The sequence below is a fragment of the Dermacentor albipictus genome, chromosome 4, assembly GCF_038994185.2.
Source record: "Dermacentor albipictus isolate Rhodes 1998 colony chromosome 4, USDA_Dalb.pri_finalv2, whole genome shotgun sequence".
NCBI lineage: Eukaryota > Metazoa > Arthropoda > Arachnida > Ixodida > Ixodidae > Dermacentor > Dermacentor albipictus.
In genome coordinates, this window is record NC_091824.1 from 130,897,584 (window position 1) to 130,916,604 (window position 19,021).

Consider the following 19,021-nt stretch of genomic DNA (forward strand, 5'->3'; position numbering starts at 1 on the left):
GGGGACGTTGTGTGTCAGCTCGAAACTACAGCACTGGTTCTCCATTACACCTTATTTCTTCTAACACTAAAATTTGATGATCGCTATCTAGTCTTTTATCTATCTGATTCCAATTTTAGCTTTAGTATTTAAAACCTCTATCGCTATACCTTCCCATTACCTACATTTGAATAACTCCAGTACTATCAATAATTTTCCTGCTTTTGTTCCACCAATAACATCATCATCTGTTACTTATCTCAACTGCTGACCAGTTCATCCTTCCATGTTCTTTGAATGACAACGCTCCAGCAAGGGGGACACTCTCTACAGGCCTCACTGTGTCAATATCTTGGCATTCCATTACGATGTGCGGAGTCCTTCCAGGGCTTTCTTTGCAGCACATACATTCCTCATCCTCTGGTACATATTTGCTGCGACATATTTGCTGCGACAGCACGGCACTAACTTTTCGGTTATCGTACAAATTTTCCCTGCTGATTTCTTTCTTGCCGTTTTTCTAAAGAGCCAGGGTATTTCGTGTTTCCATCCTTTTTCCTAATTTACCATCTCTGCTTTTCTCAATTTGTTTCTTCTTTTTTAATGGCTCCTGGTTGTATATTTACACTTTCAATTACCCTGTACGCTTTTGAGGTGCAGATATTTGCGTACTTTAGCCAGCCATTTATTTTCCTCCATGTTCGTTAGTCTTTCTTCAAATCTAATCTTGCACAGCACTTCTCTGGATTCAAAAGCCCAGCCAATGTCACCTTGGACTGCCACATTTGTGGTTTTACCGTGGGCCCCCAAATGCATTCTGTCTACCGCCCTCTGGTTAATCTCCAACTCTGGCAGCATTTCTAATTTACAGTACAGAATTGCATTTGCGAACGTCAGCACTGGCACCTTTACAGTTTTTAAATTTCCTCGCACCACCTCGTATTTTTTGTAGCCCCAAACTAGTACTCTATGTTTCGTTATTGATATATTCCGCCTCCCTTTCATTTTTAGGTTATCTTAGTGGGGACGCTTGAGAAGCCTTTGCTTCATTTATGCATACGCCCGGGTTAAGTAGACTTGGTCAACCAAACAGGCTCTGGGCTCTTATTCCTGGCTCGTGCACCCAGAGGCGCAGTCGGGAACCCTCTCGTCCTATACTTATGTCTTTCTGCAGCGCGATGATGTGCTCTTTCCGGTGTTCATAGCGGGCGCGGCATACATGCTTTATTGTGCGTTCAATTACATTAATTAATTTTTTTCCGATGCTAGTCATCTTGAGGATTTCAATAAACCTTCTAATTGTACCAGCTCAAAAAAAAAATGTGCGATAAGTGTTGCTGCATGCATTTGGCTTCCACAAAATTACTGCTAGCATTACGGTTTCCTCAATGCCAGCACACTGATGGAGAGCAAACAGCGGATAAGGACACAAAAGTGATTTGTCTCCCAGTTCAGCGTAAGAATGAACAAGAAATATCAGTTCTACAATCCAAGGGGACATAGTTATATTTCTTTCAAAGCTCATTTGACTGGTTTAGGTATGCTAGCGCCGAGGTTCGTATGGCATGGCTACGCACGCAACACTGCCCGCTGACTTTCCATCATATCTAACTGCATAGCAGCTTCAGAATGAGATGCGCATTGTATTATATTAGTTCGGAAACTAGTTATTTTTCGGTTTAACCACTTTCAGAACCTCTTTTCCTAAGGCGGAAGAAGAAGTTTGTGATTGAAACCGGTTGGTCGAACCACTGCACGTATTATGTCAAAGCTCAGGTCAGAAGAAAACAAGCGTACCTCCCAGGTCTCCAGGTAATCAGTGTCGGCCAGTTGGATGTCGCCATTTTGGTCTCTTGGGAACAGGTCGCCACCCTCCTGTACATTGCGAGGCGACAACAACAGAAGATGACAGGTGCAAAATTAACATATGGCAAAACTTTCCTTCGAAACGTTTGCTGCCTTGTATTTGCCCTCGCTTACCTTGTACGCGTAAGGCCAGTGAATCAAGTAGAGGTCGATATAATCAACTCCTAGCGCCCGCAAACTCATCTTGCAGCACTCCACAACTTTTTGTTTACTATGAAACGAGTTCCAGCACTGAAAAAAAAAATAATATAAACACTTCACATTACACCTTCTCGATGTTACCATGACTGACAAGTAAGGCCTAATTAAAAGAGGTAAGAATAAAATTCAAACAGCGCTAGACGACAGGACCAGAAAGAGGAGGAGACAAACACGGCGCTGAACTTACAACTGATTTATTTGAAGTAACAAGTCAACTTATACGTACAAAACTGGGCCCGCATGCGCCCCTTCATACATCGATGATCAGATACAAACTCCGGACAGCCAAATATGCACGCGAGATATCTGCCTTGCAATCTACCCTTTATGCAGCAATGCCATTTCTTTCGCTGACAAGATTAAAGATGTTTTGCTAACACAACTATTAGATTTTCTGATGATATGGAATGCTCCAGCGACTTCTCTGGTAGTCTTGTCACTATGTTGGCGGTCGGTGTTGGCTGTCGTACTGCTGAAAGAAACACCTGATGACTAACGCCAGGCGTGACCCGTCGTGGTAGCCCATTGCCTACAGCATTCTACTTCTGAGCACGAGATCGCGGGTTTGACTTACGGCCGCGGTGGCCGCATTTCGACGACGGCAAAAATAATAAAAAAACAAAAAACAAACAAGAAACGCTTGTGTGCCGTGCTTTGGACGAAGATTAAAGAAGCCAGGTGGTCGCCGCCCTTCACAACCCAGTGTGCAGTTTAGTGACGTTATACCATACAATTTAATTTAATACCAGACACAGCCAAAGCGATCCGCAACACACGACCGCTTGGACAAAGGCACGTTGACATATAGACGCTCCTTCTCAACTCCCCCATGTGAACATCCTTCCGTGTTGTGTAGTCATTGTGTTACATTAAAGCCCGTTAGAGATCCCATTGCTGTATCAGCACAAATGAGGCAGTCTGCTATACATTGCGCCGACGATGACAAACTCGACGAGCCCCTAGAGGACGACCAAGAATGTGGTCAAAGCATACGGCCATCAGAGAAACGTCAGGTCATATTGTATGTTGTCATATCATGCTGTCTTCGGCACACCACCGCCAATGTATCTGCATTTCGTTAAGCATTCCTTGGTGACCTCATATAAGGGTACCATACTTAAAACACATCAATTATTTATCTGGTAGTGCGGCACCTTAATACAATATAAGATTCTCTTGAACCTTTACCACCACGCAGACACCTACAACCTCACAGCAGGGTGAAACTTTCTTGTACGTAACTCGGCGATTGTTCCTGCTATTGTGTTGGCGGTTCCGTCGTAAACGCTGGGAGGTAGGGCAAGTCTTCAGAGGCTTTATTATGACCACTATATCAGTTGTTCAGGTCACTAGCGAATTCAACATTTCAGTAAAATCAATTTCGAAACAAAAACTGAAGATGACTTTAAGAGCGGTCAGAGGAGCGCACTGCTCGGAGAAGAGCTGTGTTTTTCTGCTACGGTTAGCTAACGTTTTCCTTCATTTATGGATCACCGTTTCGATTTCAACATCTTCATTGCGACATGGTGCAACAAGGACGCACTTCCGTCAATCACTAAAGTTGACCGGTTGCGGAGCGTAATTACATCATTGGTCTATTTGAGAGAAGCACACGTCGTCATAGTGTGGCGTCGAGGAGCGACTAATGGAATGCGTTTTTTTTTCTTTGAAAGCGCCCATCAACGCAATGGAAGCAGATGCGGCAGCTGTTGGAGCACTGATGAGCCCCCTGATCTTGTCATACAGGAACAAGAAAACAACAAAATGCAGACAGCATGAATCACTGTTAATTTACGGGTAACATTCACAGAAATACAAAACTAAATAGGTCACTCTGCAATTACAGTTTAGAATGCGTGTACATCAGAACAAAACACAAATAAAAGCACTAAGCATTGACGTGAATGCCAAAATAAGTCGCAAGTACGGGCACCTAATTGAAATGATAATAAGTATGGCGATTAATGAAGAGAGTTAAGTAGAGATGGTAGTTCATGGCGCAGTATTTCATTCCCGTAGTTAGTTCTTGAGTGCGGAATATGCCAAGTTTCTCTGTGACGTGTACTGAAACTGCTTTTATCTAATGTTAGCCTTGACAAGTGCTCGAGAAAATTATAGCTACCTTTTCTTTCTGTTAAAAAGCGTTTTAGCAAAATTTCTTTGTAGACCGATTTCATCTGCGCTATATCTAATTGACAAAAAAGAGGATCAGTACGCGCATCGAATGAAGAGTTTGAAATTGCGCGGATGGCTTTCTTTTGCAATAAATATAGAATGTTGATGTCATTGCTAGTCATGTTGCCCCATACGAGGTGACAATAGGTAACATGACATAAAAAAAAGAATTATAAAGTAGGAGCTTCACTTTTAATGGTAACAGGGAGCGTAATCTTATTAGTATTCCAACAACTCATGCAAGTTTGTTAGCAATAATGTTAACATGGTCATTCTACAGCATATTCTCTTGGAATATGACAACTAAGCTTTTAACCGATAGTAGTATGTCTATGAAAGAAGTAGCTATTCTTAGATGTCCGTCAATACTATGCCTTTTGTTTTTTGGTTGAAAAACACGCCTTTTGTTTTGGTAGTATTAATAGTGAATGAGTTGAATAAGCTCCTCTTGTTTATTTGGGCTAGTTTATCATTAACAACACATAGCAATTCTTTCACGTCCTTAGAAGTTATGAATAAACTAGTGTCGTCGGCATAGATAACAAATTGTGCGCCGGTATTGATATTAGTTATGTCATTTATGTACAGGTTGAACAACAGTGGTCCTAGCATGCTTCCTTGAGGAACTCCAGTGAATATAGGCAAATTTTTTGAACAGTTTTTACCTACGACTACGGTCTGATACCTCTACTGCAAATAACTTCTAATTAAGTTCAGGGAAGTTCCCCTAAAGCCATAAATGTCAAGTTTTGTTAGTAGAGTATTGTGATTAAGGGTGTCAATAGCCTTCGAAAAATCAATAAAGACACTGAGAGTAAATAAGTTGTCTTCAAAGCCTAGCAAAATTCTCTTTTTGCATCAGTAAAGCTATTTCTGTTGAACGACCCTTTCTAAACCCATACTGGTAATCTGTAATTACATTGTGCTTTTTTACAAAAAGAGGTTACTCTTGTATTAATCAATTTCTCGAGACATATAGAAAATATAGGCAGGATCGATATTGGCCTATAATTTGAAAGCGCGTTTCTGTTGCCAGATTTGAAAAGTGCTGTTACCTTCGCTATTTGCATGCGCCGAGGAAATATGCCATTCGCCAATGAAAGATTGTACACGTGCTCTAAGACAGGACAGATTAGGTCCAGAACATGCTTAGGTGGGCGAATCTGCAAATCATCGATATCGCAGCTTTTGCTATTTCGAAGGCTGAGAAACGTGCTGTATATTTCATGTGTTAGTAGGGCTTAGGAATGCACTTTCGACGACTTTTGATTTTATGTATTCTGTGCAACGAGGATCGTAGGAACTATTCACCAGCGATACAAAGTGATTGTTAAAAGCGTCAGCCAGTGCCGTGCCTGATGTCGGCTGATTATTTATTTCTAACTCTGCTGCATTCTCTGGCTGATTGTTTACACGAAGTGAACTGTTTAGATTTTGCCAGGTGATATCGGTTCGCATTATCGTTTCTTCATTAAATTTCTCGAAATATTGCGCTTTTGCTGCCCTTGGAGTACCATTAACTTTATTCCGGAATTTTTTGAACTCTGCTTAATCTGCTGCATCCCTTGTGCCTAGGAATTGCTTGAAAAGAGCATCTTTTTGTTTGATCAACTTCAACGTACTATCAGTAATCCAAGATTTCCTTGCTTTTTGGCTTTCTTTTGTTTTGCGTTTAAATGACTTTCTGTAAGCGCTCTGAAAAAAGGATAAAAACAACTCGTACGCTTTGTCACAATCTTTCTCGTTATACACGTATTGCCAGTTTATGCGCAATATATCGTTGCGAAATTTCTCAAGAGTGAATGGGTTGATATCCCGCAATGTGAAGTGTTGATCTTTAGAAAAACGCGAGGGCAACGCAGGTGAATTTACAAGTAGAAAAACAGGCAAGTGGTCACTGACGTGAGCAGTGATGACGCCTGATTCAATGTATTGTGTGTCAACATTCGTAATGAAAACATCAAGTAAACTTTGGCAGTCACCTTGAATACGAGTAGGAGCACTAATTGTATTAATGCAAGCATTTGATTCAAGTACCCGCAATGTGTCTCTGCGAAATGGGCTATCGTATAACATGTTAATATTATTATCCCCACCCAAAACTAAACTGTAGTCGTTGTCGTTAACCCAGGACAACAGGTTGTCGATGTATTTAAGAAAATTAACCACATTCCCTTCCGGTGGGCGATACACCACAGAAAAAATGCTGCGATCATGAAAAACAATCAAAATTTCAAAGTCAGGAGTAATTTGAGTAAGGTCTTTCAACAATTCGCAATGTAAGTTAGTCCTAGTAAGCAAAAGAACACCACCACCTTTTTTATTGCACTGATTCAGATAATGAGAGACATAGTCTGATATTTGCAGTACTTCGTTTCGATACCATGTTTCGCACCAGCATGACAATGTCAAATAAAAAACCAAAAGAAGACAGCAATGCGTTGAGATCATCGTCCTTATTACGTGCAGATTGTGTGTTTAAATATAAAAAGGACGTGCACTTATTTCTCTTAGAAAATATTTTACCAACATCGGTTGGTGTGAAATTTCTTTCAGCCATGTTTAACTGCTGCAGCAAGGACGACGTCCGATGCCCACTTGCAAGCGCTTACTCCATTTTATCAAGGTCTTGAACTGCAGATATGCGTAGTGCCCGTGACGTGTCAGTTTTCCGCGCGAAAAGTTTACCATCACGAGTCCACGCGTACTTCCACTGTTTGTATTTCTTTCGCGCAACAACTTGCCCAAGAAGCTTCTTTAGTGTTGGGCACAGGTGCTCATTCACGAAAATAGAAGCATGACCAGATTGACCGAGATCAGTGGCAGATATACGCTTTTTTCGCGCCTTTTCAATGTACCCATGACGCTTTGAACGCGAACGAAACTGAACGACAATATTCGGACAGCCACCGTCTTTCCGCGGCACACGGTGACAAACATCGACGTCTGCGTCACAGAAAGGCTCATTGACCAGGCTGCCGAGCTTCGCTACTACTGCAAAAAGATTTTCATTTTCAGTGAATGGCACACCTTTAACACCATTTCTTCCCATTTTTTCAATCAACTCCATGATGGTTGGAAAAAAAAAACGTTGGTTCTTTTGACATTAAATTATGGTTTAGACAGTGCCGTATTATTCTGCTACGCACGAAGTCGGCGGTCTTCATCCAGACTGTAGTGACAGCGACTTTTCGGTAACAACGCGTAAAAATGCCCTCAGAACGAAAACCACTTCAGTACTTTTAAAGGACAATCACGACGGTAGATTTCCCAAGCTCGATTCCTCATGTAGCCTGTGCGTTTCAGGTGCAGCTGACTACCGGTGATTCTTTAGCAGTCAAACCGGTTGTGGAGACTCCCCTAACTCCGTGCGCAAGGCCAGTACATGTAAAATTTTTAAGGCGTCACACATCATACAGAAGACGCTATATGCACGCCTCATATTAATTCACTTTATTTTTTGAGCTCCTTCGGTGAATACGGGTGAAAGCAAAGGGCACCGCCAGAATCTAGACTGTAGTATCATTTAGACCTCGCGCTACTGCCGAACGTTTCTCTGAATGAATGGGAAAATTCGATATTGTACCATGGACTAATCGCCGTGAGAAAACAAGCTTTAGCGGGTTACGATCGAGGCAAATGTAGTAGTCATATACTGGGTGTTTCACGTAACTTGTGCCAAGGATTTGAAAAAGGTGGTTAGCCGCTGCTAAATGCCACCAATGACATAATTTGGCGTTCCTTACAGCATTTTGATATTGCACTTAATTAGTTAATTAACTAAGATGAATTAGGCTAAGTTCCTCATATTCACTTTAGAGCCAAGTGCGTTTGGCTGTGTTGTAGAGGGGTCACAGAAACGATCAATTCAATTTCTTGCGGGAACATGCAGCGTAGCGATTTTTTTCGGCGTTTAATGAAAGCCCGCAAAATATGAAACAAAACCACGTGACTGCGCTCCGGCGCTGTCAGATTGCAGCGCTCACAACCGTGCGTCGAGCCTATCGCTTTATCAGGGATGACGGCGCTTCCATTCCGTGTGCCACCGCCAAAGATGCTGACGCACCGTGAAGCCGATGCATGTAGCCGCGGCCGCTGACTTCGCCACGGTCTGCGCGCACGATTCTTTCGCACGAACCGCGATATATAGCGCTGCAATACAGTAAATAGCGCATGAGCGCAGTCACATAGTCTTATTTCATATTTCGCGGGCCTTCTTTAAACGCCGATAAGATCACCACGCAGCAGGTGCGTTGCCACAAAAAATTGGATCGGTCATTCCTGAACCCACTCTTCAATGTTCAGTTAATATTAAAAATTTTGCACAATGCATCTCAGTTATTAACTAATTAGGCGGAATATAAGTAATACCCTAAGGAGCGCCACAAGACGGCAAACCATCTGCCGTTGGTTTCACTCAGCTGCGGCTAAGCACTTTTTTTTAGATCATTGGCACAAGTTACGTGAAACACTGTGTATAGCCAGTGTTTGTTACGTGCTTGTTCTACAACGCAAGTAGGGTTGCTTAACTGCATAGTTCTATGTTTTCGTGGTTAGGCGTTTTTATTATCTACGTAAGCTACCGCTACAGACTGTATCACTGCCCACGAAAAAAACCCCACCGCTCAGAACTCAGCTCCGTCTGTTGGCACTGCAACGTTACCTTTGAGAAATATATTGTTCTCTAGGAAATAAGATCTTTCAATAAAGTTCGACTAACAACGACATAGTAAAATAAATTTGGCACGACCGTCATAAGTGCACCAGGATAGGTGATGAAAGCAAACAAACGGAACCACTGCAAAAGGCGCCCGGACGCCGCCCGAAATGTAGCAGACGAGAGGCGCGAGTCCTTGCCCTGACGTCATGCGAGCGGCGCTGGCAGCGCCCCGTCGGTCGTACTCGAAGCTAATTCTCACTTTCGTTTAGCGCTTTCAGCATTGAGATTTATTCACTTGGATAAATTATGTTCCTAATCCTTACATCAATCGTCTTCGATTTGCATTTCACGATTGCTTAGAAGCCAGTGCATTCCAGTGCATGCACGCCTTTCGTAGCTGGGTTTGTATTGAGCGTTGACGTCATTTGTCTAAGATGGAGCTAGCTCCATCATAAAGTGTTGGTTATATGACATATTTGAACTTTTGTTACTATAGCCAGTACTATGGTATGCAATGATATAGGTTGGTGTGACTTCGTCCTGCATGAAGCTAGCCGCCGATTGATCTGACCCATGTCATCCTGCACAACATTGATAATAAATTTTAGACTTTACCATCTTAAACTACTGAGTGTCTTTTGAGGGACCCCATAGTGATTGGCTCCGGATTTTATTTGACCACCCGGGCTTCCGCGCCTATAGGAGTGTGCCTGCCACAGCCTAGAAACGAACCAAGAACCGACGAGCGAATTTAATTTGATACAATATATGAAAATACTTTCATATACTACGAAGGATAATCGAATGACGAGCAGTGCACAACGCTTCTTGACGTTCCTTATGAGACGCTACTCTCAGAATCGGAATAGAACCATATGTGGGAACAGCAGGGTTAAGCATACGAGTTTCCTAGAATCGGAACCGTTTACAAGTAGCCCTGAAGAAAAGTCGGGGAATATTTTTATGAAGTGCACAGTTGATTAAAGGGTCAGTAAGGAGACAAATATTTTGAACTGTTTCAGAAAGTTACGAAAGGGGCCGATGTTTCTTAGACAGGAGGCTTGGTCAGCCAGTAAAAACGCAATAACTATAGACGGCAGCCAGTGCCAAGCTGAACCTCCTGCACCAACTCATCTTGACGTGATGGATTTCTACGGTATCTCCTCGGGCCCAGTCATCTATTTTTATGATTAAAGCTGGACTGTACTGTATTCCGAAAGAGCTTAGTACTGAAGTTAGCAGGATATAAAAATTTTCACTGAAGCATAACGGCCCAAATACGGGGTAGGGGGCATGGGGCGGGGGGCGGCATTTTACTTTGAAATGCGAGACGTCACAATGACGTACCGACGTTGAAGTTTCAGCGAAAAATTCTATAAGCGGATTCTGACGTTTGCTTTCTCGAACCAGTTGGTGCCACCCAATTACCACGAATGTATAGGCAAATGAAAAGAGTTCTGGAAGAATAATTGATCAGAACAAACTAATTTCAGTGTTTCTCTATGGTGCCCCTTTAGCAAATTATGGGGCAAAAAATGCGCCGAATGCAGCCACCTTGCTGGTGATGAAGAGCTCTTCCCTGGTGACAATGCCTTCGTTGATGGCGTCCGCAATGGCCCGCCCCACTTTCGGCTCATTGCGGTAGGCGATCGCGCAGTCAATGTGCCGGTAGCCGATGCGGATAGCCTCCTTCACGGCCTCAACGGCTTGCGAGGGAGCCAACTGCAAAAGGCGAGGGAGTCCCAGCAGGGTAAATAGCTGAGCTTGGTGATGCAATGGTAACTTGCCCGTTAACGCTTAAGTAAAATTAAAACTTTAACTGGAAGATACAGAACTAAAAATGCAGATACTGCGAGTGTACTTCAATAGCAACCAAAAAAAAGAAAAAAAATGACAGGCTGAGCGGTTTTGTCCCGTGCCATTTATGGTTTGTTCAAAACTGATGCACTAAACTGGAGCCAGGTCAATTTCCCCTCACTGATTCTATAGGTTTGGTTGGATTTAATAAACAACGGGACTGAACTTATTGAAGAAAGCGGTCACCGTGCCGATGGCGGCGACACAAGACGTTTTCTGCAGTCGTTACATTACTTTGCTACCAAGCGCGACCTCTGTTATAAGTGTTTATATCGCCGGTTTTCTTTTTTGGTTGCGTGTTCTTTAAGGATGAACTGTCATAAAATTAGGTAAATAACGAAGGAGAGCCCTCCAACACCCACATAAGGTACTGGAATATTCTGGTCGTAATTACTACAGCGAATGCCTTGAGGCACACCGCGCAAATCGAGAAAAAGGAATATCACGGAATGGCAGCACTGGAGGTTTGGAATGCGAACTGTCCAGCGCTCGCAGACGCGGTCTGGCACTCTTTCCTCCACACTTTCAAAACTTCCGGGAGAGAGGAGAGTGCAGAAATGAGGGAGCGCTTACCTTCCAGGTTCCAAGGCCGAGCGCCGGAATCTTATTGCCGTCAGCCAGCGTCACGATGGGGCACTTCGTCATGGTATGGTATGGTATGGTATGGTATGGTATGGTATGGTATGGTATTCTTTATGCGATGGCGCACACCAACTGTGGGGGATTGGCCAAGGTTTGGGTGAAATTAGGCAATCTTTATTAAATACTAAAATTGGTAAAGCTAACTGGAGGAAATGAACAAAAATAAAATGTTTAAGAATTCAAGACAATTTCTTTGTAGCAATTATAAATTCCTCCATGGTTGAGCAAATATCCCTGTGGCACTTTCCAAGTGAGGAGGCTCCTAGAGAAAAGATATTTATAATTGAAAAGCTTAAAGCAAGCTGTGTAAATCTCGATTCTAGAATATTTTTTCTTAAAGAAGTAAAACGGCGATAGAATATGAAAAAATGATCTATTGTTTCATCTTCTCCACAGGCTGGGCACAGATGGGAGGGCACCAGACGATCCCTGTGACGACAGAAGTTTAATTTGGTATTCGACAACGTAATCGGGTAAACATGACATCAGTTTTTCTGGTGTGAAAGGAATTTTTGGGCTAAGGGAATAGGAGGTGTCGATATTCTGAAAAATTAGCTACAGCTGGGTTCAAAAAGTCTTGAATAATTGCATATCTCCTGAATCTAGTAGTCGTTAGGTAAGCTATTGTAGGAAGTAATGGTAATACAGGGCCACTGAGGGCCGCTCTCGCGAGACTGTCAGCCATTTTGTTCGTGACAAATCCTTTATGTCCAGGCACCCAAAACAATCTAATTAAATTTATGTGGGTAGGCACTAGAAAATGAAATGTACGTAAAAGGTTAGTGACACCATTTGCTGTGAGCGAGGAACGTAAGGATAAAGAATCTGTTATTATTACTACCGATTATATTGGCGAATTTAGTTTGCGTAAGGCTAGAACTACAGCTAGAAATTCAGCCAAAAATACGGACAAGAAGTCCGGAATCCTGATTGCAAATGACCAGTCTAGAGCGGGAGAGAAAATGGTCGGGCTTGTTTCACCTCTGCTTCTATACCTGCAGCCGTTGTCGCAGGCGATCAAACGAAAGGCACGTCCGAAAAACGACGGAGAGGCAACGCCGCTCTCTGTCTGGTCGAAGCACGTTTCGCGTCAGGCGAAAAGGAACATTTTATAAAAGGACGCCGACACAATCGCGCGTTTTATATTTGTCGCTCGCACGGACGCTGGGTAGGGTGATCCCGGGCTCCGGGGAGAGAGAATCGGCGCCAGACGCGTGGCTTTACCTCGCGCATGCGCGCCGGCCTTCACCGACTGCGGCGTTTCACATGACGTTGCTTAGCATGACGTAATCATTGAAAAAGAAGGCAGAGCGCCGAGCGGCCGAGCTCCTGGTTTCGTCTGCAGCTTTCGTCTTTCAGGGGGCGGCATGTTTGAAGCCAGTTGCAGCAACTACAGTTACCGGTCGGCAACTCTGCGGTGAACACTGTGGAAAACTGCGGAGACTGATGCATTGTATGAGCTGTTTCGCGTAGGGATACTTAGAAGTAACTGTAAAATCTTGTTTCATGGTTGCGCCCAGCGCTTGCTGAAACCCTGTTCACACCAAAAGTTTGATGGAATCCACGTTTTTTTTGTTTTTTTTTTGTTTTTATTGAAGTGAATATTAGGAGAGGTTGGCGCCTTTATGGTGGCACCGGCTACTCCTTGTCACTTGGCAAAGGAAACAAATTTGCGTAAAAAGCGAAAATAGCGACACGAAATATGGTACTCAGTAGAACAGTGGATGAATAAAAAATATACAGTCCAACCATGTTTCTGGATGTCTAAATACATTTGATGTTTTGTAAATGGTAAATACCTATGCACATTGCCCCTATCTTTGTATGAAAATTAATGTAAAAAATGTATTAGTTCTCGAGACAAAGTGTATAAATGACTGAGAGATGCATTTTGACTACGTTGGAGAGCCAGGAACTGCACGAAGCTCAAGACGCTACTATTTTGTAAGCATGTACTGTGTGACCAGCTCTCAAATGAGCACGGGTCCGAATGAAAAAGAAATCTACAAAGTTCTCAACCGTCTATCGGGCCATATATTGAGAGAATAACTGCAAAAAAATATTCCTGGCTCATTGTGCGTACTAAACCAGCTGCAAACCTTTGTACATGAAGGAATTCTTTTATTTCAGAAATAAATGAGAAATTTTTATGTTTTCCTTTGGTAACACCATAATATGGTGCAAACACATGTATGCTCGTCACTGTCACTAGAATTGCGCTGGACGCGTACCGATGGCCATTTGTATCGAACTTTTTATCCTCACGGAAGCAGTTTACTTTGAGTTAATAACACCTCATCTTCGTTATCTGACGTTACTTTTGGTGTCCCTCAAGGCAGCGTGCAGGGTCTTTTATTATTTCTTATCTGCAATAATGGCCTTCCATCTCATATAACATCTAGCATCCCTTTGTTTGTCGACAATTACAGAATATACCGTAAAATTATGGCTCACGCAGATCATCTGGTACTACAACAGGATCTTGACAAAATCACTTTCTGGTGCTCGCAGTGGCAAATGACAGTTAACGCTTTCAAATGCAAACTAATGACGTTCAGCCGAAAGCAGTCAAACTCGACTTACACGTACTCTCTTAACAATAACTCTATATTGGTAATGCCCAACTACAGGTACCTTGATTAACTTTAACCCGCCGTGGTTGCTCAGTGGCTATGGTGTTGGGCTGCTGGGCACGAGGTCACGGGATTGAATCCCGGCCACGGCAGCCGCATTTCGATGGGGACGAAATGCGAAAACACCCGTGAGCTTAGATTTAGGTGCACGTTAAAGAACCCCAGGTGGTCGAAATTTCCGGAGTCCTCCGCTACCGCGTGCCTCATAATCAGAAAGTGGTTTTGGCACGTAAAACCACATAATTTAATTTTTTTTAATTCGATTAACTTCACTTCTAATTTTTCTTGGTCAACACACATGGAAAAAATTACTGCCGCAGCATCACGCACACTAGGATACTTGAAACGTAGTCTTCATGCGGCACCTTCCATAACACGGAAACCAGCATACCACACATTTCTTTGTTCACAACTCGAATATGCATCACCTATCTGGTCACCTCACCAAGTCTATCTAATCAAGTTACTGGAATCTATGCAAAACCGCGCTGCACGTTTCATGGCTCGAGACTATAACCGACACTCCAGTGTGACCAACATGAAGACTTCATTCTCACTATAATCATTGGAATCACGTAGGAAGGTAGGCACTCTCTGTTTATTGGTTAAAATAGTCCACAGTGCGCACGCAAATATCTTGCCACTATCAGAACCACATTGCACATCTCGCGGGCCTCCTAATCAACATAGTTTTACTCGTCTTTCCAGCCGTACCGAAGCCTTTTACGCATCTACGCTTCCGTGGGGCATATAGAAATAAAACATTAACCATCTATGACTGTTCTTGCTAACCATATGATCACTTGAAATCATATTATAGATTTTTAGGGCTATCATGTAGGCCCATTCAGTTTTGTATAAAACCGACTAAGTACTTTATTATTACAAGGTTACACCATATTCACTACATTTTACTATTGTGTAATACTTGGTTCTTGAATTCCTCTTGTTTTATTTCGTGCTGTTGTTAAACATTCTTGTCTAGTCCCACTCACATAATACTCCTCCATGAAGCCTGTGAGGTATTTGGAAATAAATAAATAAATAAATAAATAAATAAATAAATAAATAAATAAATAAATAAATAAATAAATAAATAAATAAATAAATAAATAAATAAATAAATAAGTCCAGCATTAAATTAAAGCAAATTAAGAAGAACCTATCGCGGCTGCTATAGAAGAATGCGTTTAGCATGCTTTCAGAGGCGTTCATTTGTGCCACTATGTTGCACTATGTGTTATGGGTGATGTTAGGGGTTGCATAGATGAGGTCTAATGAGTGGATTATTTATTCATTTAGTGTGCAGAAGCTACACGGCATTCCAAACTGGTCTTTGAGGAAGTGTTGCTCGAAGTTGTACCGGTTGTTTCCCACGTACGATCCCTATGTGGGAAACAACCGGCACAACTTCGAGTTAGACTCTGCGCCATCTTCGGGTTCAGCCCACAAAAACGGTTACAGTCACATGAAATCGCGGTAATCTCCCGGAAAATGCTGAACGCATAAAAAAAATAACTGAACTGCATTGATTCAAAGAAGGGTGAGCCAAATTATAACATTTAAAGGGAAGCAGAAAGGTTTTCCAGAGAACATTAGTGAAGAGCTGTACGTAATTGTTCTGAACCCTCCGAATTCGAATAACGCATCGAAATTGAGCGAAAGAAAGCGCAAGCAGATCTTATTTCGACGAGAAGTGCAGCAGCAGACTCGGGGCAGCTCGAGCGCCTCGTTTTCGCCTGTGATTATTGGTCGGGCACCTCTTGACGCCAACAATGGTGTTCGTCCGGATCCGGACCGACCGCTGTAGCTACACATGAAGCACGGTGCAAGGTAGTTTGGTACTGTTGTTTTGCTGAGATGGTAATGGAAAATTTCGAGAGCTTGCGTTTCTCTGAGGAGTTCGGCGCTACGTCCTGCATGTACCCCCGTGAGCAAAAGTGTACGAACCAGGGATTGCGCGATAAAACTAATTTAATCCTCTGTCTGCGAAAGCAACTAGAAATTAATTAGCCCCGACAAGACAGGGCAATTTTGTCATGACAGAACGGCCATTCTCCCGCTCCTTTTCAAAGACTGCAGTCCAAACTTGGCATTACAAATTCTCTGATGCACTCTTCAGTTTACGCATACGCGTGTTAATTACGTTAAAATTCAGTTTTTTCGGCAACCCTGTGGTGCGTATACTTTTGGTCATGGGTGTGCGAGCCGATTGCGATAGCCGGCCTCACCAAGAAGCAAAAAAATGCTGGTGCGAGAAGTGCTTTCGACGCGAATGAAATCGAAGGGTTAGCGGCTCGTCGTGTTGAAAATTTTCTTTGGTGAGTATGCTTTTTTTTGCAAAGCTGCATTCAGCGATGCAGTGAGTTCGTTTCCAGGCAAACTACTATACTTTTATGTCCCTGCATGCCTCCTCTTGAAACATAAACGGGGATGCGGTCGTCGGCATTTGTGCGCGGCCCCAAAGCTGTTGAAAAATGTACGCAGATGGTTTTAGCGCGGGAAAAGTTTCGCGGCCCTTATAGCGCGTGTAGTGACCTTCAACACAGCGCCATGCGCACGATACTCGTAACCGGGGCCGTAACGGCGGCGAGTTCCATCGGCTACGCGAGAAAGGGGAACGCAGCGTCCTTGCATGCGCCGGCTTTCCAACACATGCGAACTTTACACTTGCACTGCGTTTTGGTTAGCCACATGAAGGCTGTTTCACAACATACGCGCGAATAGAAAATTCGCGGCGCTTTTCGACGAAACCTGCGTGAATGGTGGGAGATAAACATGCCCCTTACGTTCAGCGTGCTAACATGAAGGAGAACCCCGTGCACACATTACTGATAAACTCTGGTAGTTATCGTCGTCACGGAACTGGTTAGAGCACAGCACTGTTGTTCTTGAGCGCTTGAAATTTTTTTCGCTTCACAGCAGCCTCCCACTCAGCTGCAAGCTTCTTGTCTTGCGGGAAGCAGTGGAAGACAGCATCGTCGCGCCCACTGGCGCTCGTGCAATGGTAAGCTGCACAGAATGCCGGCGTGATCGGTCCATCATTTCAATCGATGCTGCGCACGTTAACTACCACTTTACATACACACAAACACACAGACAAAAGAATGCAGGGTCGAGCGAAACAGATTGTGACGGCACGCACGCAGAAGCAAGCATGGTCAGGCACGGTCGCGGAGACTACGAAGGAACGGAACACCAGCGTTGTCTTCACTACGCTCGCATCGTCAGCAGCAGCGCGCGGTATTCGACGGGGGGCGGAGAGACAGCGCAATTTTAACCATAGATTACGTCCCTCCTAAGTGAAAATCCTCCCCCCCCCCCTCAATTTTACCTGCATGGTTTATAAGGTTCTCGCATCTGTATATGAGCGTCTTATTGAATTCGACAGAGTCTTCAGCTTCTCTTTTAGAAGTCCAAACGATAGAAACACTAACCGACCATGTTACCATGCAGTCACAAACCCAAAAGTTAGTGCACAGTCTTCGCGTGAGAAGCTACGCATTTAAAAACGCTTGTACCTGTATTTCTTATTACTGCCACCGCGTACCACTCACAGAATGCGTGCAGCTAAGAAACAGCCAGAAATTCAAAAAATGTCGGTAAGTTACCACCTATAACCAAAGAAAACCGAATGGTACGCACTATGGCACCATGCGTTACCATATATACGGTCACAAACACAAATTCGAATGATTCACGTGCTTAAGGAACATCAAGGAATTCAAACGATGATCATGCTTCCATGTTGCATTGCTTATTTGTACGTAATTTTAGTGTTAATACAGCTATGACAGGCTTAAAAATAGCTAGTAAAAGAAAACTTCAAAATGATACAACCGACTTGATGGAAAATTCGAAGGCACTGCTCCCTGGAGAAGAAAGCCTGAAATAGCAACATTAAAAAATAAGTACGTTAACAAATGGTCGCTCGGCACGTTAGCAAAAAGTTACCAGCCTGTGGATCACTGAGGCTGCATAGAACATGGCATGTTACTGGACAACAGCGCCACCCCGTAGAGTATTAAGAAAGATGTGTGACGCAATGTTAAAAAACATGCAAAAGAAATGAGGAGAAAGAAACAGGCGTATACTGTTGACTTTAACCTTGGGTCAGACATATTTCTTAAGCTACGCACCAACTAGCCCAACACAGTACTCTGTTAAGCCTTTAAATTCCATATATGTATTTTAAATGTCCATACTCCATCCTCATTTAACGCGTCTGAAAGTTCATTTTCAGTGCTTCCTTTAAATATCAGAACATGCAGACAAGTTACTTGCAATGAACTAATGCTGGACGCTATATCAAAACAAAAGAGCACGTAAAGACATTGCCCATTTCAAAATTCTTAAGCTGCTATTTAAGATTTGAAGGCAGATTGAAAAAGACCGCCTGAAAATTCGCCACCACCACGGACTGCCACAGCTCTCATCTCTTCTTTTGGTCTGATGGAGTCAGCCTTGCACTAACACTCGCTGAATGTCACTGCAAGCACGTGTTCGCCGATACCTATGCCAGTCGGGTCCAAGGGACGGTCGGCTACTCACAGTATCAAACGACGATAGGGTTGCATTCGCGAGCGCTGTTCGCTTCGTGAGGGGCGACAAGTGCATTGTACGTCGTCCGAGAATCTGGCAAGACGGATCCGCGAAGCGTCAACCTAGTGCGCTCTTACCTGTGTCACCAAATGTTAATCTGTTCCAAGGTAAATTAGGCTGAATATAAGAAAGAATACTAAATTGATTAGACAGCATATCATGTACCACATCTGTGGGAAAGAATTGGCGATGCACAGCAGACGCATATTCTTTAATAAATAAGCGATTCATTCAGCTGTTTTTTTGCGATTTAAGCGAACAGCTTGTCTTCGCTAGTTCTTCCCCTACTCATATTTTAAGGAGCTTACATAGTACACATACAACATTTCTTCGTTATCAGTCGCCATGCGATTAAGAAGAACGTGACAAACGTAGCAGCCACATGTCCTCTGCTCATCGACGCTAT

The 19,021-nt window shown here is 43.2% G+C and overlaps 1 protein-coding gene across 8 annotated transcripts in view; it reads right to left on the bottom strand.

Annotated features, from left to right (window-relative positions):
- LOC135898362 (aldo-keto reductase family 1 member B1-like) overlaps window positions 1–19,021 on the bottom strand; it is a 296,512-nt gene that overhangs the window by 11,683 nt on the left and 265,808 nt on the right. For 5 of the 8 annotated variants that reach the window (XM_070537591.1, XM_070537587.1, XM_070537589.1 and 2 more), the window contains 2 exons: window positions 1,960–2,076; window positions 1,777–1,854 (listed from right to left, as the gene is read on the bottom strand). In XM_070537591.1, coding sequence (XP_070393692.1) covers window positions 1,777–1,854; window positions 1,960–2,076 — 195 coding nt within the window. Of the gene's footprint in view, window positions 1–1,776; window positions 1,855–1,959; window positions 2,077–10,435; window positions 10,604–11,311; window positions 11,453–12,361; window positions 12,520–19,021 lie in introns of those variants that run through there. The other 3 variants (XM_065427245.2, XM_070537585.1, XM_070537586.1) reach the window with 3 other exon arrangements.